The sequence below is a fragment of the Marmota marmota genome, unplaced genomic scaffold (assembly GCF_001458135.2).
Source record: "Marmota marmota marmota unplaced genomic scaffold, marMar, whole genome shotgun sequence".
Taxonomy (NCBI): Eukaryota; Metazoa; Chordata; class Mammalia; order Rodentia; family Sciuridae; genus Marmota; species Marmota marmota.
In genome coordinates this window covers 8,866,617-8,890,792 of record NW_026000196.1, presented here as the reverse complement: position 1 = coordinate 8,890,792, position 24,176 = coordinate 8,866,617, and the positions used below count along the sequence as shown (strand labels likewise).

Genomic DNA, 24,176 nt, shown 5'->3' with positions numbered 1-24,176 from the left:
GGGATGTGTCTCTCTGCTTATATTAGGACCCTAAAAGCAGGTTGTGAATGTGGTGAAGTGATTTGTCTCACCTCAAGAAGGGCTGATTAACTAAACATCTTAGGTTTACATGGAAATAGATTTACATGGAAACCATAACACCTACCAGATCTGTAATTCACACAGATATATGCAGCCCCAGTGATTTGACCTGTCTGCACCCTACCCCAACTGCCCCTGGGACCACCTACTGCCTTGATGCATCCTGGGAGTCAAAGTCCCATCTTAAGTACTGTAGCTTCTATTAAGAGGTCTTTGTTGTAGTATATTTTTACAATATCTATGCACTTGGCTGGCTTCTTAAAAGCTGAGAAAATTTTGTCCTTGATGCCTTAGGATTGTCATGTTATCATTAAAGGTAATGTTAACTATTATAATAAAGATGCTTAACAGTTGGCACTGTTCCTACTACAATAGTACAGGAACTTTCATGAACAAGTTACTCATGTCAGTTTACCTATTTATTCTTAGCTCTGGTATCTCAAAATTTGGAATGAGACATTTAATCCTGTGGTCCCTTACTAAGTGCCTTTCAACTAACTTCATTAGCACATAGGTTATTGGAACAGTTTTTTTTTCCTAAACAACTTAGCCATACTTATAAAACCATTTAAGTTTTGAATTCTTACTATAATTTCTCTTAATTCAGCTTTGTTCAAAATTCTGTAAATTGTTTTGTTTGGTTCATTCTTCTATTTGGAATTTGGATAATTGCCTTTGTAGTGAAATAGAGCAGACCCAAAGCCTTTTAGATTTATTATCATGGGACTTGGAGGCACAAAACCTTTAGAATTCAGATCTGGGAAAACTGTACTTGTATGAAAGAATAATAACGATAAGCCAATTAAATAATGCTGTGCTCTTTAATATCACTAATGTTTATTATTATAACATCTTTGTAGGGGAAGGAGAAGAAAGATGAATAATAGTTTAATAGAGGAAAATTTAGAGGAACAGAGCAAATACCTTATTTGTCCTGTCAGTGCTGCACTGGGTGCTCAAGAGGTGACTCTGTAGTTCAACATGTTTTTTTTAATTCTCTTGGGTTACCTCATTTGCTAGATATATTGTCCTTGACATAGCACATAACCAGTCAATGCTGTATGGTCTTCTGAGCCATTGAATATACATACATATCCCATTATTTTTAGAGAAATTACCAAAATGTTTTCATGAAACTTGGTCTTGAATAATTGATCATTTGGGGCAGAGTATAACTGAAATTTCACTGGGAATGGTGTCTTTCTTTTTGCAAGGTTTGTATTAAAAGCATTCATAGTAATACTAGAAAGGAATATCTACATATTTTGAAAGGCACTAGGATGTTAACCTATTATAATTATAATAATGAACAAATAAAATAATCTCAAAATCAATATGTGTTTAGTCAGGCAAATTTCTAGAATGAATGACCTTCAGAACATACAGAAAATATAAATGAAGTTTATATTTTAAAAACTCATTTAGTCTTCAAATTTATTAAGATGTATACATTAAATATTTACAACTTTTTGTATGTCAGTCATATCAATAAAGTGGATTAAATGGTCATTTTTTTTTAAAAAGTATTCAGAGTAAGCAGAGAATTTCTTCCATTTACTAATTAATTTTGGATAGGATCATTTATTGATGAGTTCTATTATTAATGCTATTTGTTCATAGTGGCAGAGTAGATGACCTTAAATCTCTAGTGTGTTTCTGTATCAGAAGTCCATACATTGTGTAGGTTTTTTAATAAAGGAGCTTGTGAATCTAGATTGCCTGCATCAGTATCAGTCTGCCACTAGGAGTGGATTCTCTACCTGAAAGCTTGTCTTCAGACACAGAGATGGATACAGTTCCCCTTTAACCACCATTTCACATTCCTTGGCCTCATTTTCCTGAGTCAGCTGTGGTTCAAAAGTATTAAATAGAAAATTGCAGAAATAAACAGTTCATAAATTTTAAATGTGTGTTTTGTATTGAACACCTAGGTAAGATCTCATGCCATCTTGCTTCATCCTACTCAAGACATAAACATCCCTTTGTCTGGTGCATCCATACTCTATATGCTACCTACCAAGTTATTCATTTAGTAACCGCCTTAGTCATCAGATCAACTGTGGTGATATTGCTGTGCTTGAGTTTGAGTGACATATATTTTATTTAATAATGGCCTCAAATTACAAGAGTGGTAGTGCCAAAGAGGCACTAGGGCATGAAACACGTAAGGGCTTTTTAACTCGGATACCATGGCGATGACACAAGACATATAGGAACAGGAAAAAAAAAAAGTGCAATTAGGATTCCATACCAGGCATCTACTAGGGATCTTGGGACATATGCCTCACAGATAAAGGGAGACTAAATATAATTTATTACTCATACAGGTGCCATTTGTGTTGAATGTTAAAGAAATGGGTCATGGCTTATTCCATCAGGCTTGTGCAACAGGCACTTATTACTATGGATTGGTGAGTGCTAACATAATTCTAACTGAATCAAAGGAAGGACAGGCTAGTTTTTTGACTGATGTGTTTGGTGGATGCATCATGGATGTGATAGCACTTGAGGAGGTCTTAAAGATACAAAGCATTTTGCATAGAAATGGAAAGCAGAGATGAGAAAAAGGGCCAGAGCAGTCACTTCCTAGACTTTGTTCCCAGAGTTTGTTCACGTCTTTAAAGCCAGATGCTTTTTATTTCAATGGTTCACACTGGTAGCTCAGCCTTCTGGGTAGGGTTTATTTCAGGGACATTTAAGTTCAGTCAGAATTAGGCTCTAGGCAGTTGGCCAAGAAAAATCTATAAATATCTGTCTTTTCTTACTTCTTTCCCTTTGCCTCAGATGAAGAAGCTTCCCCCACACCCCTTTCCCTAAGGCTTATCTCTTCCTATGTTCTCAGTCCTATCCTGACTTTTAAGGAATTACCTCATTAAGCAGCATGGCATTCAGATGCCCAATATAGTAACTTCTTTAGTCTTAGTTCCTGGGGGCTGTCTTTAGTAATCAGAACTTTCCCTTCTCTTTGTTTTCCTGCCCCCTAGTACAAAATATATTCAGAGGAAACATGAGGGTCTAATTCAAATCAGAGTTTTGTTTTTTCAGTTCTGAATTGAGTCAGAATTTACCATAATTACTTGGTTTTGTTTTATTTGCACCCTTGTAGGCTGACTTTAAAAAAAAAAACATTTTTAATAAGGTAAAAGTATAATGAATCCATAAAGCAAACATGACATAACAACTAATATGCTATAAACACTATATAAATACTTTACATATATTCATTCTTCATAACAACACTGTTATTTTACTATTTACCTTTATTTTTTTATCCCCTGAGAATAAAAAAACTGAGGAGTAGAAAGGTTATGTAACTTCCTCAAGGCAATCTGGCTCCAGAGTTCATGCTCTGAACTGCTATCTTAGATTAATAGACTCATTAAGATGCTCAGTCACCCCTTCACTTTTTTTCATATTTACTGTACAACACATCTCTGAATATATGCTTTTAAATAATAGAGTATGTCCTTCTCTTTAAGCATATTTTGTGATAACCTTCCAGAACAAACTCTCACAATTTCATCTAGGTGAAGAAGAGTTAACACTACACCTTTTTAAAAAAAAATGTTTTTCAGGATATTAAAATATTCATTCTATTTGAATAAACTATTAAATACAGGCTACAAATAATACTCTGTTAAATGAGCAGAACCAAGTTTATTGCTTTGGGAATGAGCAAATGCCAGCCAAAACTAACCGAGCAATGGTGCTGAAAAGTGGGCTTTCTCAAGAAAGAGATTTCTCTTTTTCCCTCTGCTTTTGTCTTTTAGATAAAGGAGCAAGTTTTACATCTACTTTTTTTTAAAGCATGACTATACAGTGGTATGTGTTTGCCTGGAGGGATGAGGAAAGTCTTCCATGGGAAGCTGACTCATTATTTGGCTCATCTGACTGAATGACTATGCTGGAGCTATTCTTTTTGCCGTTAAGAGAAAAATACAAAGAATAAGTAATTTCCTAAAGTAGTACATTTCATTTTATATATTGGATTCAAATTTTTCCTAAGGTTATGGTTATTTTGAGTAGTTTTCATGTCTAGCCAGGACTTTTATCCTTTTAATTCAGGAACTTTTCTCTTTTGAGACAGGGTCCCACTAAGTTGCTTAGGGACATGCTGAATTGCTGAGGCTGGGTTTGAATTTTGCGATCCTCCTACCTCAGCCTCCTGAGTCCCTGGGATTACAGGTTTATGCCACCGTGCCCAGCTTAGAGAACTCATTTTTCATATATGTTAACACTGACATTGTTTTTTCTTTCTCTCTCATTGTTTAATAACTAAATTTGGTCAGCCATTGGGTGTGATTGTAGTAGTGAATGAAGATATAATCTGCTTGTGATCTGGCCTGTGGATGTCTTATACTATTTGGGGGACTCTGAAAGAAAAGTTTAACAAATGATCGTTGCTTTTAAGGAGCTCATCTTAGCTACTTAGTTGGACCAACATGCAGCAGCGATAAAGAGTACAGTGATAAGAATACATAAAGTCAGTGCTTTAAAGTCTAAACACCATAATAGTTCAAAGGAGAGTTATAATGAGTGCTAATGTAGGTAGGGAGAGCTAAATTAGCACAGTGGGATTTGAAAGGTTTCAGCTAAAGTAGACAAGGGAAGGAATTCCACAAACTGGAATTGTTCTAAGACCAGGGGAATTAAAGTAGGAAAAGCCAACTCCTAATTAAGGAACCTTGGAGACATGAACCATACTAGAAAATGAGATTTGATAAGGATCGTGAAGCAGTATAAAATTCAGAAAAGGGAGACTAGACTGTAAAGATTTTTATATCTCCTTTCTGAATTACAGAACAATCCATAATACTTCTGCTCAAGTGTCTTCACTAGCTCCCACTTGCCTGTGAATAGGGTATAAATTCTTCAGCAGGGCATCATGTGCTTCTGTAATCTAGCTGTTAATGTTTTTTCAGTCTAATGTCAGCAACTCTTATCCAAGTCCAACTAGACATTTTGCTATTTCTCTGTCATACCTGCATTCTTTAGCCTCGGAACCTTCGCTCACATTCTTGATGTGTGCCTGCCTTCTCCCTACCATTTTCTTTTTCACTCCCTTTATGTTAATTTGGGTGCGGGGAGTACTAGAGATTGAACCTAGGGGTGCTTAACCACTGAACCACATCTCCAGCCCAGTTACTGAGGCTGGCTTTGAACTTGCCATCCAACTGCCTCAGCCTCCCAAGCTGCTGGGATTACAGGTGGGCCCTGCCCCCCCCCCCCCTAAATTATCATCTTAATGAGACTTCCTGATTACTTTAACCAGAGATCCTTATTTATTTTGCTGAAATTCTGCATTTTAGCTGTACTCTCTATCCTTGATGTGTCCTGTATTTATTTTTTGTGCATTTGCCCCGACCATGTTTCTATTGAAGACCTAGAAATTTCTCATGCATTTTTGTATCTCATAACACCTCATGGAGCACCTTACCTACTGGAGACACTTAAATATTTGTTGAATTGATAAATAAATTCAGCTGATAATCATTAATTTGCTACTAATTGACCATCACTTGCTGGTGATGACAAAATTTAGTTAGGAAATTCTTGTCAGTAAATGTCACTATTGTTTCCCTTTACCTCATTGCCTTTATTTTATAGAATGAAGTTCATTATTTTCATAGATAGTCATATGGAAATGGAGTTTCCTGTTTGTTCTTTCCTTTTTTCATTTTATTGCCAAACCTCTATCCTCTAGCAAGTCTCCTCATATTCCCTGCCATTATGTGCACCTCAAGGATTTTCTTTTTTTCTTTTTCTTTTTTTTTTTAAAGAGAGGGAGAGAGAGAATTTTTTTTTTAATATTTATTTTTAGTTTTCGGCAGACACAACATCTTTGTTTGTATGTGGTGCTGAGGATCGAACCCGGCCGCACACATGCCAGGCTAGCAAGCTGCTGCTTGAGCCACATCCCCAGCCCACCTCAAGGGTTTTCTTTTGGTCTCTGTTGCAGGTTTCTTAAATAGAATCAGAGTATATGAAAGGACAGTCATACATCTTGTGTCGTGACTTCTTGCCCGCAAGGAAGACGCAACACTCAGGAATCTTCTTTCAGTAGTTTATTTCAGGCCCTTGATAGTTCTTCTTCTCTCTCTCGGATGCCCCTCCCAGCCTTAATCAAGCATCTCAAGCCCCAATGCAAAGCAGCCACATGGAGCTTTCTCATAGGGTGATGAAAAGTCATGCGCCAACTCTCCCAAATAAGGAGTTGTTTGTCACAGACCACAGCGGAGCCAGCGCCATCTTGTAATGGCGACCATAATTTGCATAAGCGGCAGAAGCGGCTCACCACAATCTTGCATAGAGATCTCTTCATGCTAATGGTTCTTTTTCTCCGTTAATCTATATGCCTAATTTCTCAACCTTTCTTCTGAGTTCCAGGCCTGTAACACTAATTCAATTACTGATCAGAATTCCACTGGTTATTTATGAGATGCCTCAGATTCACTATGTCTACTTCTTCTTTTAGCTAGTTACCCAGGACAGAAAACCTAGTCAGCCATGACACTTCTTTTTTTTTCATCTTCTTACTCCTGTGCCTAATATCTTGATAAGGTTATTAAATGTCTTTGGACCCTCAATTGTTTTTCTAGATCTCTACTCTGATTACATGAATTCAAGCTACCATCATCTGTCATCCAATTTCTGTAACAACTTTGTAATTGGTGTCTGTTTCTAATTTGCAAATGTTTATACAAGCTATTTGGGTGGGAAAATAGCAAAAGGACATGAATTCTCTTGAATTGGCTATTTGATAGTATGGTTAACATGTTTAAGAAGATGAGCTGGGCACAATGGTGTACGCCTGTAACCCCAATGATGAAGGCAGCAGCAGGAGGATTGCAAGGTCAGTGCCAGCCTCAGCAACTTAGGCCCTAAGCAAATTAGCAAGACCAAGTCTCAAAACAAAGAATACAAAAAAAGGGGAGGGGATATGTTTCAGTGATTTAAGCACCTCTGGCATTCCCCATGTACCCCCCACCAAAAAAAAAAAAAGGAAAGAAAATAGAGAGCATGTCCTTCTTACCACCAATGCCTAGGGGCAGGGAGGATGCTATTATTTATGGTTATTCTACTCAGAAGTTTGCACCTAACATTGTTTCATGAAGTTAGTAAGAACTCTACACATGAAATCTTGTGTTATTGCACCTTTATGAAGAAAAAAATTAGAATAGCTTTTGTTCTTAATTTGTCAGAGTTAGGCTGTCTTACACAATGCTCTTATGATTATACAAAAAGAAATGCTGCTATAAGATTAAAAAATAACAGCAAATATGGTTTATAGTTGATCAGATATGGCGTCTTTGGAATCTGGTTTCGGGTAGAATTTATGACCACACAGAGAAATGGTTATCCAACAGTATGCAACATACAAGTGTTTCATTTTCCTTTTTAATACGATTATTAAGTTGAATAGGATAATGCCATGAATCTAGTATGTATTAATTTCAGCAAGAAATTTTATTAATTTTGCCATATTGTATAGAAGATGAGGAAATGTGACTCAGGTTTTAGTTCACTTTGTGTCTAATGGAACAGTACTTTTTCAGGACTGCTGAGAGATGGATTGCCATCCTTCTAGCAGAGGCTTTTAGTGACAATGTCTGGATTCCATTGTTAGGCTTGCTTTTCAGATTTATAGATGAAACAATTTGAAGGAACAACATTTGTTTCAATGATAGAATGTAGATTCAAGATAGTCTTTTTAGGATAAAAAGAGAGGATATAAAGGGAATTTTGCAATAAGATAAGATTATCGTATGGTGGAGATCTACTTTAAAATAAGTCAAACGAAAAAAAAAAGATAAAATAAGCTTATTCTTCTAGTGATGAGATACTTATGTTAAAACCAGTTTGATCTTAATCATTCGGTTTAAGCCATTTCAGAGGATTTTGTCTTGACTTCCTTATTATAGGAAGGGCAATCAGTAAACAGTGCTCCATCAAGTATCCCCTTGCCAGAGGTTAGAACAGCTATGGGCATCTTGATCCAAAAGATTAGCTTTGAGGAGGGTGATGAGTCATGGTGAGTTTCTTCAAGTATTTGAACTGCTGCCATAAGAAATAACTAATGTTTGTCTCAAAGAAAAACTAGAATCAATATACCCATTCATTCTATGGAATACCTAGATGACAGTGGTCATCATCCAGAGATCTGTTAGTCTCTGTTTTGGTTGTGTTCATTCTGATTTTTTGAGATATTACTATAGTGAGAAACTACTAAATATTGATAAAGAAGTTGTCTGTTTAATGCAATGACATGCTTTCTACAATGAAGAATCATTTGTCTTTTTAATTTTCAAAATGACATCTTCTCCTATCCTTTGGCATTTATGTACAATCAAATACAGGAATATTGATGATGAGTAAAGGACTCTAAGTTTTGTTTCTCTAAATTTTATCATAGGCTTTCTTCATTTTAATTTGGGGCATTTCTCAAGTGGCTAAATATGATAAGTAGTTGAAAGCAATATTTACAGAACCAAATTTCATGCAAATTCATTAGTTTTGTGACCTTGTACAGCTGATGTAAACTTTGGGTGCTACTTTTTCTCATTTATGAAGTATAATAGCTCTTGTTTCATTGTTGTTCTTGGTGGTGATGGTGGTAGTAGTGGTGGTGGTTGAGACCCAATCTCAGGATCTTTGCTACATTGCCCAGGCTGGCCTTAAACTTCTGACTCAAGTGATTCCCCTGCTTCAGCCTCCCAAGTAGCTGAGACTACAGGTGCATGCCACCATACCTTCCCACTTTATAGCTCTTTATGAGGAATAAATAAATTTGTCAGAAATGATGGATGACTATTTTTAAGTTAATGAGATCATAGGATAACAAAAATTATTAACTGTGGTAAAGCCTTTCCTTCCTATTTCATGTGAAGAGTGAAGGTGGAAGACATGCAAGAAGAATGGTTTCTACACCATGTCTGCTTGAAGTTTTGAGAATGTCTCAATTCCTTTTTCTTTGAATCTACCCACATCCTTGTGAGCTATATGACAAGTGATAAAAGATTTCCTAGTATCAGGCTGACAATATATAATTTTAAAGCAATAAGGAACTTCGGATAGGACCCAGCACTGAACCCCTCTCATGTTTTTATTCTGTAAATCTAGGTCTACAGTGTCAATCTACTATATTCTCAGTCACTCAGAGAGTTAGTGAACTCTCCCTAAGATAAATCTCTGGAAGATAAAGACCCTTGATTTCCACTTCAGTATCTTTTATTCCTTGAAGAGACTAAATCAATTATTGCTCTTTAAACTAGTCCCCAATCACATGCTGCTACTCCTTTGTTCATTTTGGGGTTTTAGGAAAAATAATTCCTTATACCACCCCCTTACCAGCCTGTGGTGTTCTGTCTGGGTCTTCAGCATGTCCACTAGGTGGAGTCCTAACTCAGAAGCTTTGTTGTGGGAGTTGAGGACTTCTGTGCCCTAACTAGAACTAAGGGATCCACACAGTATTGACCCATTACAAATGCTGAACCATTTGAGTAAGGTATTATTAGATCTTGTAGTTAAATAAAGATAAAATTGAATTAATGACTATAAATGCTCTAGTTACAGTAAGATGTATAAAATACTTTTAGATTTTGTTTCCAGGAATGTTTAAGAATGTATGTTAAGCTGGGCGCAGTGGTGCACACCTGTAATCCCAGCAGCTCAGGAGGCTGAGGCTGGAGGATCAAGAGTTCAAAGTAGGCCTCCGAAACAGCGAGGTGCTAAGCAACTCAATGAGACGCTGTCTCTAAATACAATATAAAAATAGGGATGGGGATGTGGTTCAGTAGTCACGTGCCCCGAGTTTAATCCCCAGTACCCCACAAACCCTGCAAAAAAAAAAAAAAAAGGAAGAAGAAGAATGTATGTTGAGACTGTGGTGTGAGACAGTCTAGTTGCTTCTTGAACTTGGTACTACCCTTGTTGTGGAGGGAAGGTGGGATAGTAAGCACAGAGAGAAGGGAGATAGAATTAATATTGTGAATAACTACTATTATATTACAAGTTCCAAAAATTAAAGGAAAGAGGAAATATACACAACCTCCTTTAAGTTTGTAACTCTCAGCTCTGGTTTAGATATGAAATGATTGGTTGCTGTGTTTTAAAATCATAACGGAATAACTGTTTAGTGGTTCCAGATGTTTTTCATGAAAACTTGGAATTGTCACATCAACAGCAAAAGCACAGAATCTGTCTTCTGTTGGAGAATGCCAAGCCAGATCCAGAGGGAAATCAAAACAGACACCCTTGACTGCCCCTTTAGCAATTTTTCCCCACCCAAAGTATTTGTTCTCCAAGAAGGAACAAAATGTATAGGAACAATGTTTATGTGTTCAGAAAAGGTAGAAAATCTAGATTTCTAGCCTATTTCACAAAGCCTACAGCTAGTCAGAAGTAAAAAAAAAAAAAAAAAAAAAGTTAGGCTATATGTCTCAAATAGTAATGAGGGCTATTTCAGAAAAATTTGAAAACAAGTTTCTCTTAGTTACATAAAGTTTCTCTTAGTTTCATAAACTTCCTGAGGACAGAAACCTTGTTGTATGTTTCTTTTGTTTGCCTCTACCACAAGGAACAAAATATCTGTTAAGTTGATAGATTGTCTACCTTTAAGTCATTAGTTAGGCTTGGGATAGGAAGGCTTACTGGTGATTAAAGTATCTCTGATCCCTAGAGAGATGCCTGGGAACTTTGGAAACAGGAAACATTTGATTCTCATTAAAACAGAAGGGAGTGGCCACAAGGAGCAAACCATATTGAGAACAGAGGGGAGGCAGCTATGTTTCGTTTGGGGAGAAGAGAGAGTTCTAAATTACAGCTTGGTGAAAGTTGTTACAGAAAACATAATAAATGATTAGTTTTTTTATACACTAAAGCCCACAAAACCTTTCAATCTGTGCCCTCAACCACATAGTTTGAAAGTATTTGTAAATCCCTGGCCAGATTCCCACACTTTTAGTAAACCTGAGCCAGAATTTTACTTACAACTTTTTAATCTCTCTAATTGTCTTGTTTCTACTGCTTTGTAGCGTCATCTCTACTGAAAAGCAACATCTGTTTCATTGTACATGTTGATAACATTATAGACAGTGCTCACTAGGGGCTCTGGAAAAAGTGGGTGTTGTCCATCTTCATGCCTGCCATGTGCTAGGGAAGGATTGGAGAGAGAAAAGGCTTGGAATTTGGATATAGCTGAAACTGGTGTGTGTGAACAGATTCAAAAATATCCTTGCATTCTTAGCTGGGGTTTTCTTATTTCTCTCATTTAAGCTGGTTAGTGATTTAAAGGCCTGGCCTAAGGACATGATGACTTACCAGACCTTCTGTACGTCTTTTATAGTTCCTAACAGACCTTTTCCAACTTCACAGTATTGACAGAGATTGAGATGTTAAATCTCTTTTCTTCCTTTCTGTCATGGTATTTGAAGCCCTGTGTCCACTCTTTCCAAGTATAAGGACTGTTCTGACCAACTCAAAGAAAAATTGCTCCTCCTGGGAAAAGAAAAATCTTCCTTTTTCTGGATTTTACTCCCCCCCCACCTTCCTTTTCTTTCTCCACTCCTTTTAGTTTTTTATTTGGTTTTTCTTCATTCAGGTCCTTTTCCACCTTTTCTCTCCTAACTCATTTATAATCCAGTCCAAGTAAGAGAATGTCTGAAGTTAAGTGCATTCTAGAATAGGTCTGCCCCTAAGGATGTTGGATTAGGCCAACACCTAGAAAGGTCTGGAACAGTAGGAAAACAGGCAAATGAAGTAACAGCCATGAACAAGGCCCAGTTAATATGAATGAGAGCACTGGTGAGGAAGTCCCAGACAGGTGACTTTTCTTGGTCACAAAAATATTAAGACAGACATAACCATTCATTCCATTCCTTTTCTCTTTAATTTACTTTAAAGCCCCTCTGTCATTCATCCCCTGACACACCCATCCAAAGCTTAACTCTTTTTTTTTTTTTTTAACCCATAATAGGGATTGAACCCATGGTGCTTTACCACTGAGCTACATTGCCAGCCCATTTTATTCTGAGACAGAGTCTCACTGAATTGCTGAAGCTGGCCTCAAACTCGGGATCCTCCTGTGTCTGCCTCAAAGCTTAACTCTATGATTTTTAAACCTTACCAGACATTTTATAGCCACTTCTGGATCCGGGGTACATAACTCTGAAATATTTGGCTAACATTTTTCTTATATTAAATCATTGCTTTGCATTTGGCAGGAACATGCAGTGTATACTTTGGGTAGTTTGAATTTTCTGTACTTCAAGGAATAGATAAGTCTGTTGTGTAGGCTTGTGGTGTTTAGGATGACAGCCCTCCTTCCTTTATTAGCATACTAACCCTGACATCAAAGAACTCTAGTCCAATCTTGCAGTGCCTGACAGCCATTTTCATAGGAGATGGTGTGAGGAGGAGGAGCAGGAGGAAGTGGATTGGAAAAAGGAGCTTTGTTTTTTTCGTCTTCGACTGTGGATGAATCATGTTCCCACCACTGCAATTAGATTTTCAAACCTCCAAGGCTGTGAGTGCAGAGCTGAAAGGGCAAGTAGTGACGTTCTTGAGAGAGAAGTAAAAAAAGAGGGGAGGAGACAGGCAGGGAAGGGCTGGCGCAGGAAGGAGGAAGAAGGGAGGGGAGTACAGCAGGAGGAGCCTTTTTCTTTTTTCCCTTCTGCTGTGCTGTCCTAAGTTATTTTCAACTTAAAGGAAAATCAAAACTCTACTACAGCTTTGGTGAACAAGGACAAACTCCAAAGATTTGGAAACATCTACTTTGAAGATCATCTCTAGCTTCCCACCCCCATAAGGAAAAATTTTTTTTCTCATCTTTGTTGTTTTAAGGAAGAACAATTTAATGAATTTTCTCAAGTCATCCCTTTGAAATAGAGTCCCTTTTCTTTTTCTCTCTTTTTGGCAAAATACGTACTGGATTTTTATTTCCTGCTTTTGGTTTTTTTCCCCACATGTGTCAGCCGTTATGCTCAGACAGTTTATTCTCAATTTTTCTACTGGACTTATGCCCCATGATGGAAAGGGTGTGTGCTTCTCTTTCAATCAAGACCTGCATGATTGGGATCTTGAGGCATTTGTTGCTTATATCATGAACTATAAATTGATCATCTCAGAGCTCTGAGTTTGCCAGAAAGTTCTTACTCATTTCAAAGAATTGGATTCTGCTTGGCTTTTTTTTTTTTTTTTAAATCCATTTTGACCCTTTGAGGATATTCTATATAGAGTTGAAATCTCCTATCCACCTTAAGAAATTTGGAGCTTTGGACTTGTGTGAGCATACGGGTCCCCCAGTTAACGGTGGATATACTTTCCTGCTTTCCTGTATTTTGCTCTTCTGCATCTGAGTAAAAATGTATGAGCGGCACAAGAGGCGTTACAGCCTGTGTGACATCTCCAAAGTGGACAGGACTGTAGATGTGGTGTTGCTGAAGGTAAGAGGGGGCAATACCTCATGCATTATGAAACTTTCCAGGCTATTTTCTCTGTGTCCAGTAGTAGTATCTCTGGACTTCCACATTGGTAAGAATGCTGAGAAAGCCTGTGCCAACAGGGAAAGGTAGGGGGATGAGTTTGAGATTCTTAAAGGAGTGTCTGAACAGAAACAGGGTGTTCACAAATTATCATCAAAACCCTTTAGAAATGTAATTTTTACTTTAAAATGGATTGCTATGTTCAGGAGAACCTCATACTTTCAAAAATCACTGAGTGAGAAATTTACCCCTCTGAGTTGCTCTTTCCTGGGGTGTGTCTTTCCTTCTGTCTCTGTCATTCCTGCCTGTCTGAGTCTCTTTCTCTGTCATTCTCGCTCACCCTGCCTCCATCTCTTGGTCTCTTTGTCTTTTTGTTGTTTGTCCAAGTCTTTTCTGTCGTGTTCTCATTTCTTCAGAGAAAAGATAAACAAATTTATTTGTTTGTTTGTTTGTTTTTTTCCAGAAGTGTCTCCAGTTGGCCTATTTATTAAAACAGCAAAGCTGCCTTTCTGGCGTGATTTGACTGTTTCTTACATGTAGCTTTCAACTCTGTTGATAGGTGTATTTGTTTGCCTTCTCAGCATTAGTTATGTGAGGTCTTAGCAGCATAGGGGTGGAGACTCTGGATAGCTAATTGCTCACACAAGGTATCCTTGAATCTAAAATTAGTAAGGACTCCTCTAACTGGTAAAATGAGAGTCTGGGAATATTGGACAACTCAAGGAGCACTTTTTGGAAGTTTAGTGGTTTTCTGGCAAAGGCAGGGGAAATTGGAAGCCAACCAAGATCTGGCAGATGCCAAAAGGACCTCAATATCTGAACTTGTGAGACTGTGGATGAGAGGGAATGATTTTTGACAAAGTTTTGAGGGTAAGGAATGGATTTAGAAAGGTAGACACAAAAACCAGTGAAGTATCTTGTTGGGAGAGGAGGTGTGATTTGTGGTGGAGTGTTGTCATTGTCCTTCCATAATCACTCTTGGGTGGTGGGGTGGTGGGGTGGTGGTTTGACTTCTGAAACATAGGCTGACAGCTCTTGTTTAACTTGTTTTGAATTTGTTACAAGATACTGGTTTAGTTCCTCTGGTAGATCACATGTTTTAAAAGTTTTGTCCTTGTGTATGTATTTAGGAGAGCTTAATTTTTAGGATCTTTATTTGCATGATGCTTTATGATCTTATTGGGGCAGGAGGGGGAGAAAGAAAAATCTTTTTCTGTGTGTCTCAAGGTAATTGTATATTCAAAATAGTGCTAAAGTATGTAATATTCTAGTCTAGCTGGGAGTCTCAGCCTTTATGAGTGGAACTGAATCAATATAAGCTCATTGGCCACAGAAAGGCTATTTTACATTTTAATGAAGTTATTTCGTATACATTTTTTCAAGTGGGACTTATTTGTCAGGCAGTGACTTTTATCCCATTTTCACGTGAAGAACTTGAGGGTTCTTTTGAGCTACAGTGAGGAATATGAAGAACTTGAGTATCAAAGAGATTCTTTTTCAAGGCTGCAGCTTATAAATGTTTGTACTCTTTTATTTGTGCCATATTGCATTACATATTTAAAGATTCTCAGTAGAGAAAACTGCACTTCAAAGAAACTAGTCATTCTATTTATTTATTTATTTTTTTGTGGTGCTGGGTTTTGAACTGAGGGCTTTGTGCATGTGAGGCAAGCATTCAACCAACTGAGATATATCCCCAGCCCCTCATTCTTTTTTTTTTTTTTTTTTGATTTTAAGAAAAGTCATTTATTACAAATTTATAAACACTAGGAGTTCTGAAATTATCTTGCTTCCAGTTTAAAATGGAATAAAGACTTTTGGTGTTAATTGCTTTGTTTGATAAGACAGCATCACTGAGAGCTATATATTTTAAACATATGTTAAGTACCTATTCCATGGTAGACATGATGCCAAATCCATTGGGGCACATTATTTATCTTCTTACTACTAACAGGCCAAAAAAAATTAAATAAGTACAAACCATTGTAAGTGATTTGACAGAAGTTAGTAGGGTGCTGCATTGGGACGAATGGGAAGAATTAGATAGAGTAGTCTTTAGCTAGAGGGTCTTCTTTTTAAGGTGCTGACATTTAAAAAGCTGATCTCCAGAGGATGAAAAAACACCCACTATGTCAAGGGAAGATATTCTAGAAAGAACCAATAGCAAATAGACTTGCTAAGGAAGGAAGGAACCCGCAGGGCCATCATAATGGATGGGAGCATACTGAGCAGCAGCAAGTGAATGGTGTGAGAAGAGCTGCAGGTGGACCTGGAAGAGCAGGGCCCTGACAGCCATGGTGAGGATACTGTACTTTTCAGTTTGTTTTTAAAAAAATTGTTCTGGCAGTCTGGAAATCAGTATCACGTGGTTTTGTGGTCTGAAAGGGGAAGAAGGGAATGGATATGAGACATAGACGTTGAATGTTTACATTATTATATTTGTCTCATTTTACATACACAAAATCGTATTTCTATAGCCAGTAATTTTCCTAGAATTTCACACTTATTATAGAATTAGTGGTGGGATATAACTCCAGATAAGACTTTTTCAAAGTCCATGCTTTTTATCATAGACTTTTTTTTTTTTTGGAAGAACCCTTCTAAGTTTTACCTTGATCACTTCTCTCCCATTGTGGGAATTCCTTTTGTGACACTTTTTAGACAACATGATAACATTTAAGTTCATTTTGTTACAGTTAGCAGGTTTTCCCCATAATTAATTTATTTCTTCCTTGTCATCCATTAGTGTTCTCCAGTTATTTTTACAAAATCATTTTGAATTTTTCTATCTTCTGTCAGTGTTCAAAAAATAAGTGTGTTGGATGTGATTCTGCAATCTGTACAATCAGAAAAATGAGAAATTATACCCCAGTTGATTCAAATGTATGAATTGGCAAGATCATTGTAATGTCGTGTGTAGCTAATAAAAATAAATAAATAAATGGGAAAAAGTACAGATAAAAAAAAATAAGTGTGTTGGGAGCTTGTACCAGTTAAATTTATAAGTGATCACGTGCATGTTTTCACTCCACTCCTACGTGTAGAAGTTTGGTTTTTTTTGTACTAAGGATTTTTCATTTTTCATCTATTCATTAATATATTTAAGCACTCAGAACATCTCTTAATTCATATTAAAAGCTCAACAAATATTTGTTGATTGAGTACATTAATATTTTAAAATTTAAAGTATGGATTCATGAGCCTCATGTTATATAAATTGTGTTTAATGTGCTGATAACTTTAATATATGAACACAGATAAAATATGCCAAGAATCACAAGGTTTGGATTGTGAGCATTTCACTTTGGTATTTCATATTTGCAACTCTAATCCCTCCCATTAACATCCTAATAATTCACTGTAAATTAGCTTCAGAATCCTCATTCTTGGTTTTATACTGGTACTTTCTTTGGCTTACTCTGTATTCTGATCTGCTTCCTTTGTCAGTTCTGTGTAGTTAGTTTCATTGAAGGTCTTTTGTCTCCAGAGTTTCTTCTGAGATTTCCCTGAAGCTGGGTGCATTGGTCTTTATGTGCACATGAGTTAGCTCTTGTATCATCATTGACCATCAACATTGCCAAAGTCTTAGCTCCTTTCCAGAAATTTTTATACGTAAAAAAAACTTCAGAGGGTACTATTCTGTCATCACCCACCACTCTGTACCTTAGTCTACTTAGCACATTCCTCTTCCTCGTATATAACAACCCCTTGATTCCCCTTTCCGGATGCATATTTAGCTTTGGGTTCTATAAGTGGTTAATAACTACAAATCATAGACTGAAAAGGAATATGGGAAGAATTTTAATTGTTGGCAGGGACCCAGGTTTAGTACCAATATGCCCAGTTTTCCCAACATCCTTCAAAAAGCTAGAACTGACTTCACATGTCAGTGAGTGTTGAGAGCTTCGCATAGCTAAACTTCAGCTCATGATGAGCATTCCTAGAGGACATCAAGAATCAGAAACTTCCTGCAAAACTAACATACTGAAAGGAAGGAGGTCAGCAATGCATGACTAAATTTGTTACTGTAGAATTTACAGTGATCTTAACCAGGCCTTCTTCTGTTTTCCTAATTTTGGTTACCTAGAAAAAACTGACTACTAATAGTAACATAATTCTTCATGTTATTGATAATTTATCCACAGCATATTTTGTGACTAGTAAATCAGAGTGTTAGCTGAGTGGTTAAAAGATTTGCAACGGTGTTGTATACATCAAATGAAAATATTTACAAAGGAACATAATCCCCTACGCATTGTGGTGCTTGGGCAGGCAACACCAACCTCATTAGTGAAAGCTTGGAAGAAATAGTTTGTCTCTAACTTCATTTCCCTGAGAAATGTACATTCTTTAATAAAAACTGGCCTCTACTTTGCAGCAAAACAAAAAGACATAAGGGGGCTAAGGATTGAAGACAACCACACCATCTACTTGATTGTAGTCTGATTCCCCTGAAGAGACTTTGACTCAAGTATTGGCTTCCATGTCCGGATGGTGGTGGGTTTTTACTTCCGTTTTGTTCAGCCTTGTAACTTTGCCTGGATCTCTTGAGACAGTTGGAGAGGAAATAGGTACCTGTGGTGGCTGGGAAGGCTGGGTGTAACCATGAGCTGTATTATTAGGATGTTCAGATATAAACAGTAGCAGAACCACTGCCAAAAACAAAAGACATTTTCCTCTTCTGAAAATACGTATTGCTCTATTTTCATACTGTTGGGAACACATTGTGGGTGTAGTTTAGGTCATTACAAGAGGTCCGTAGACTTCACGGCAGGAATGAAAAAATTATCCAGATAGGTATGGCATGTTTTCTGAAGTTACTTTTATCATCTCATGTTCTTTACACACTGTTATCACCAGAACTTTGGATGTTCTGCTTGTCAGGGCAGTTCTGTGGGCAAAGAAAAAACAGTGACTTAGATTATTTTTTTAGCTAAAGAATCATAACTGTGATCGAGGCCAAAAATGTGTTTTGCTGACCTCTGTCTTCAAAAGATGTAGATAACAATATTTAAAATTTGTTTTCTACATTTTCAGCTACTTTAACTATTCCCCTATCCTTCTCTTTAGTCAGTGGCCAATCTCGTATTTTATTCATAGCTCAGTGATTCCATAAGGGCAAAATTTGGAGTCAGGGGCACTCATCATCATCATATAACCTTCATTTTTTTATCTTAAAAATCTAATTGCTAACAGTGCCAACACTGATGTTTCTTCCTTTTGTGTCTTCTAATTCTGATAGAATCTTTTGCCAAGCCTAGTCTCACATAGAATTGGATAAAGAGAGAGTTGATAGTACAAGGACCAGCTTATCCATTAGTGTAAGATCCTCAATCTTAGAGGTCACATATTGGGAAAGAGCCTGACTGAAAATAAGCATCATAAAATAAAAAGATAGTTGGTAGATTTTAATTTCCTATACTAATAAGTTTCAAATGCATTACCATGCTCATGTCCTGGCATTGTATCTGGCCTACTGGGAAACCCTCTAAAAATGTTTCTAAGAGAGCAACATGGTGTGGCCTTTAAGTTGCCTTGGTTGTGTGAGTGAAAATAAAACTGTAGAGTTATTGATGAATAGAACAGAGAGTAGGACAAATTTATCTGCCACATCAGTGATTCTAAAATAGGGAAGGAAGAGGAGGAGATGTTTTGTAATCCAATTTATCTCTTTTATGCATCTTAATTATATAGTAATTGCAATATTCTTCACACATGAATACGATATGCTTGGTATTGCTGTTGTACAGGATGTGGCTGAAAATGCTGATACATGTTTTGACATTCTTTCCACATTTAGTGCAATATGGAGTTTGTCCTCTGGTTAATGGCATTGACCATGATTGGTAGCATCTGGCTCAGATTACTGGCTCTGACTCTGGCTTTGTGGGCTTCTTGACTGGTTTACTTTCCACAAATTTGTGTATTTCTCAGTGCTGCACACTCTTTTTAAAGTCATGATAATATATATATATATATGATAAAATTTGCCATTTTTAGGAATACAGTTCAGCAGTGTTAAGTATATTCACACTGTTGTATAACCATCACCATCAGACATCTTCAAAACTTTCACACCTTCCTAAATTAAAACTCTGTATCTGTAAACAATAACTCCCCATTCCTCCTGCCCTCTAGTCCCTGGTAACCACCAGTCTATATTCTGTTTCTAATTTTGACTACTCTAGGTAGCTCATGTAATTAGAATTGTACAATATTTGTCCTTTTGTAACTGTCTCATTTCACTCAGCACAATGTCTTCAGAGTTCACCCACACTGTAGCCTTTTTAAGGCTAAATGTTCTGTTTAAAGTACATACCACATTTTGTTTGTCCATATATCTGTCAGGGGACATTTGGACCATTTTAATTGTTTGGCTAATGCAAATAATGCCACTATAATAAGCATTGGATACCAATTCCCGTTTGAATCCCTGCTTTCAGTTCTTTGGGCTGTACTCCCAGAAGTAGAGAATTGCTAAGTCATAAAGAAATTGTGTATTTCCAAGTTTTTGAAGAACCGCCACACCATTTTCCATAGTGAATGCACCATTACATATTCCTACTAGTAACACACAAGGGTTCCATTTTCTGTACATCCTCACTAACACTTTTTATTTTCACTCTGTAATTTTTTTAATACTAGCATAATGGGTATGAAGTGATATCTCATTGTGGTTTCTATTTGCATTTCCTTAATGCATACTTTTGTGCCACTTATGTATCTAAGAAGCCAGCAAATACAAGACTTCTAAGCTACTTCCCTGCAAATAGGTATTATCAAATATGATTGCGACCCTGTGTGTGTATTCTCGGTGCTCTGTCTTGGCACACTCTTTTCACCTATTCACTCAACAACAACTGAAACTATATCCAACCTTCTCTCAAGCCTCCTTAAAGTTTTTTAACCTTTTGCAAGACAGGTTGACATCTCAAACTTAGTAAAATAGAGTGTACTGTTGTCGTCTTCCCCTCTGGATTTCCTTTATCTATTAATTGTGGACCTTTGATCCCACGTTATCTTTTACGTTGATGGATTCTGCCATTTGTACTAGCTCTTTGATGTACATCTTTTTCTATACACCAAAGTACATTTCCCCAGTTGAGTTGTACACTGCTTCTAGAGTAGACTAGTTTAGACTCCTCTTAACTGGTCTTTGTGTTCCTGATACTTTCTTATTCCCCAATATTCTATTTTTATCTCTACATTCTAGAATTATTTTCCAAGTACAATACTGATCCTTTCACTCTCTTCCTTATATGATTATTGGGTACCAATATCTTTGGTAGGGAATAAAACCTAACTTTATTGTAGCCATATCTCCTATTCTTTCCTTAGTTTAGACTTTTGGACACTATTGGGATTTTTGTGCTCCTGAAAGACATTTAAGCAAAGGTCCTTAATCTAGATTATAATCATGGGCACCAGAATCCCTGATTGTGACAAATGCATGTTCTTTTATAAGGGTTCCATGGCTTTCCTTAGATTTTTGATGGAATGAATCCATGATATAAAAAACTGTGAAGTCCAGCCCTAGAATGTCTTAACTGTTTTGCTCATACTTTTGTTCACATGGCTGGAATTTCCTGCATTGTCATCTTTCTCTTTCTCAATCACACTGCCTCTTTTAAGGCCTGCTTTTTTATGCTTCTACTTTTGTTGAGCTTTTCTCAAATCCCTGAAATTGTTTTTATGCTAGGAGTTTACTTACCTCTTTAGATCTCAGTTATTTCTGTATCTGTTGTCTTTCACACTCTAAACAGTATCTACCAAGCTACAGGCTACGGTTTGTAAAGGTATCTCACTGAGCCTGATAATTCATAGACTTATATGTTTATATATACATACATCTGTTATCCTGGGTTTTGGAGGCAATATAACATTTTACATTAAAAAGGGTTCTTCAGAGCAGGGCACAGTGGCACATGCCTGTAATCCCATTCACTTGGCAGGCTGAGGCAAAAGGATCACAGGTTCAAAGTGAGCCTCAGCAACTTAGTGAAGCTCTAAGCAACTTAGACCAAAATAAAAGTAAACATTTTTAAAAAGCTAGGAATGTGGCTCAGTGTTTAGGTGCCCCTGAGTTCAATCCCCGGTAACCGCCCCCCACCCAACCTCCTGCAAAAAAAAAAAAAAGATGAAGAAGAAGAAGAAAGGCTCTCCAGACTTCTAAACCCTGGAACCTTTGTGCAAATTGTAATGAAAATCATATTTATTCATCTTACCTATTGCCATACTTCTCACATCATCGCAATACACAGTTTCTTACCTAAATGGGTTTTCCAAGAATGCTGGCTGGCTAGCTAGCTCTGTGGATGTACTAATTTGTAGCTGATAACTTTAAGAAAGAAGCCACCTTTTTTTAAGAAGAATGCATTTTTGGGGCTGGGGTTGTAGCTCAGCAGCAGAGTACTTGCCTACTACATGTGAGGCCTACTACATGTGGGTTTGAGCCTCAGCACCATATATAAATAAATAAAATAAAGGTATTATGTCCACCTACGACTTAAACGGGGAGCAGGCTGTGGTTGTGGCTCAGTGTAGAGAGCATGCCTAGCATGTGTGAGACACTGGGTTTGATTCTCAGCACCACATAAAAATAAATGACTAAAATAAAGTTCCGTCAGCATCTAAAAAATTGGGTCATGTGGTGGTTCCTTGCCTAATGTTTTAAGTAACCTCTATACTGATTTCTATAGGTGTATTAATTTATTTATTATTTCTCTCACATTTTTAATTGGCATATTAGAGTTGTACATACTGATGTGATTTGTTGTTACATATTTGTATATGCATTCAATACACAGTACAATATAATTTAGCCAATACCACTCCCCAGCACTTCCCCCCTCCCTCCTAATCCCCCACCCCTTGGTCCCTTTGATCTCCCTTTGATTTTCATGAGATCTGCCTCATCTTTCTTTTCCTCTTTCTTCTCTTCGGCATATGAGAGAAAACACATGACCCTAACCTTCTGAGTTTGACTTATTATACTTAACATAATGGTTTCATGTTCCATCATTTTCCTTCAAATGCCATAATTTCATTTTACTTTATGGCCGAATAAAACTCCATTCTGTGTATATATCACGTTGTCTTTATTCATACATCCATTGATGGACACTTAGGCTGGTTTCATAGTTTGGCTGTTGTGAATTGTGTTGCTATAAATGTGAGTATGCATGTATCACTGTAGTATGATGACTTTAATTCTTCATGATAAATACCAAGGAGTGGTGTAGCTGGGTCATATGATGGTTCCTTGCCTAATCTTTTAAGGAACCTCTATACTGATTTCTATAGTTGTACTAATTTATAATCTCACCAACAGTGTAAAAAGTAATCCTTTTTCTCCATATCCTCTCCAACATTTAATATTACTTGTATTCTTGTTGACTGCCTTTCTGACTAGTGTGACATGAAATCTTAGAGTAGTTGTGATTTGCACCTTTCTAATTGCTAGTGATATTAAACATTTTTTCATATATTTGTTGTCCATTTGTATTTCTTCTTTTGAGAATTGTCTGTTTAATTAATTGTGTATTAATTGGGTTATTTGATTATGTAAAGTTTGAGTTCTTTATATATTCTAAATAGTAATCCTCTGTCAGAAGAATAGCTAGCAAAGATTTCTCCCATTCTGTAGATTCTTTCTTTCTTCGCCTTCCTAATTGTTTCCTTAATGTCCAGAAGTTTTCTAATTTGATGCTATTCCATTTATTAACTCTGGACATTATTTTTTGAACTTTAGAAGTCCTATTGAGAAAGTAATTGGCTGTAACTGAAAGTTGGAGTGTTGACTCTACATTTTCTTCTAGGAGTTGCATAGTTTCTGGTCTAATTCCTGGGTCTTTACTCCATTTTGAGTTGATTTTTGTGCAGGGTGAGAGATAAGATTATAGTTTCATTCTGAAAGAGGCCATCTTGTGCTAGATTTCCTAGTCTTTTTCTGGTACACAAGTACTGAATTACTTGAAATTCTACTATTTTTTAGTATAGATTTTACTTTTAAAAGTTTATAAATTAAACCTTCAAACAGAAAAAGAAATGACTGAAAACGTGCATCATCTGATATTTTTAGATGACATCTAATTAGAGACAAAAAAACCTCCTCAACACATTACTAATAATCAACTTTTGATGATTAAAAACATAGCTACTAGTAATAGGCAATCCCAAAACAAATAAATTGTTTTGATGTTTGAAACATTGATATACACAGTTGCATTTTAGTTAAGTTTTATTTGTATTTATTAATTGATTGATTGGTACCAGGCATTGAACCCAGAGATGTGTAACCACTAAGACACATCCCCAGCTCCTTTTTAAATTTATTTATTTATTTATTTATTTATTTATTTATTTATTTATTTTATTGGTTGTTCAAAACATTACAAAGCTCTTGACATATCATATTTCATACATTTGATTTAAGTGGGTTATGAACTCCCATTTTTACCCCATATACAGATTGCAGAATCACATCAGTTACACATCCATGTTTTTACATATTGCCATACTGTTGTATTCTGCTATCTTTCCTATCCTCTACTATCCCCCCTCCCCTCCCCTCCCATCTTCTCTCTCTACCCCATCTACTGTAATTCATTTCTC

The 24,176-nt window shown here is 36.6% G+C and overlaps 1 protein-coding gene across 13 annotated transcripts in view; it reads left to right on the top strand.

Annotated features, from left to right (window-relative positions):
- Akap13 (A-kinase anchoring protein 13) overlaps nt 1–24,176 on the top strand; it is a 320,766-nt gene that overhangs the window by 188,581 nt on the left and 108,009 nt on the right. Inside the window, exon 1 of one of the 13 annotated variants that reach the window (XM_015493102.2) lies at nt 12,728–13,523. The exons of the other annotated variants lie outside the window; for them this stretch is intronic. Coding sequence (XP_015348588.1) covers nt 13,443–13,523 — 81 coding nt within the window. The 5' untranslated portion in view covers nt 12,728–13,442. Of the gene's footprint in view, nt 1–12,727; nt 13,524–24,176 lie in introns of those variants that run through there. 13 annotated transcript variants of the gene reach the window in all.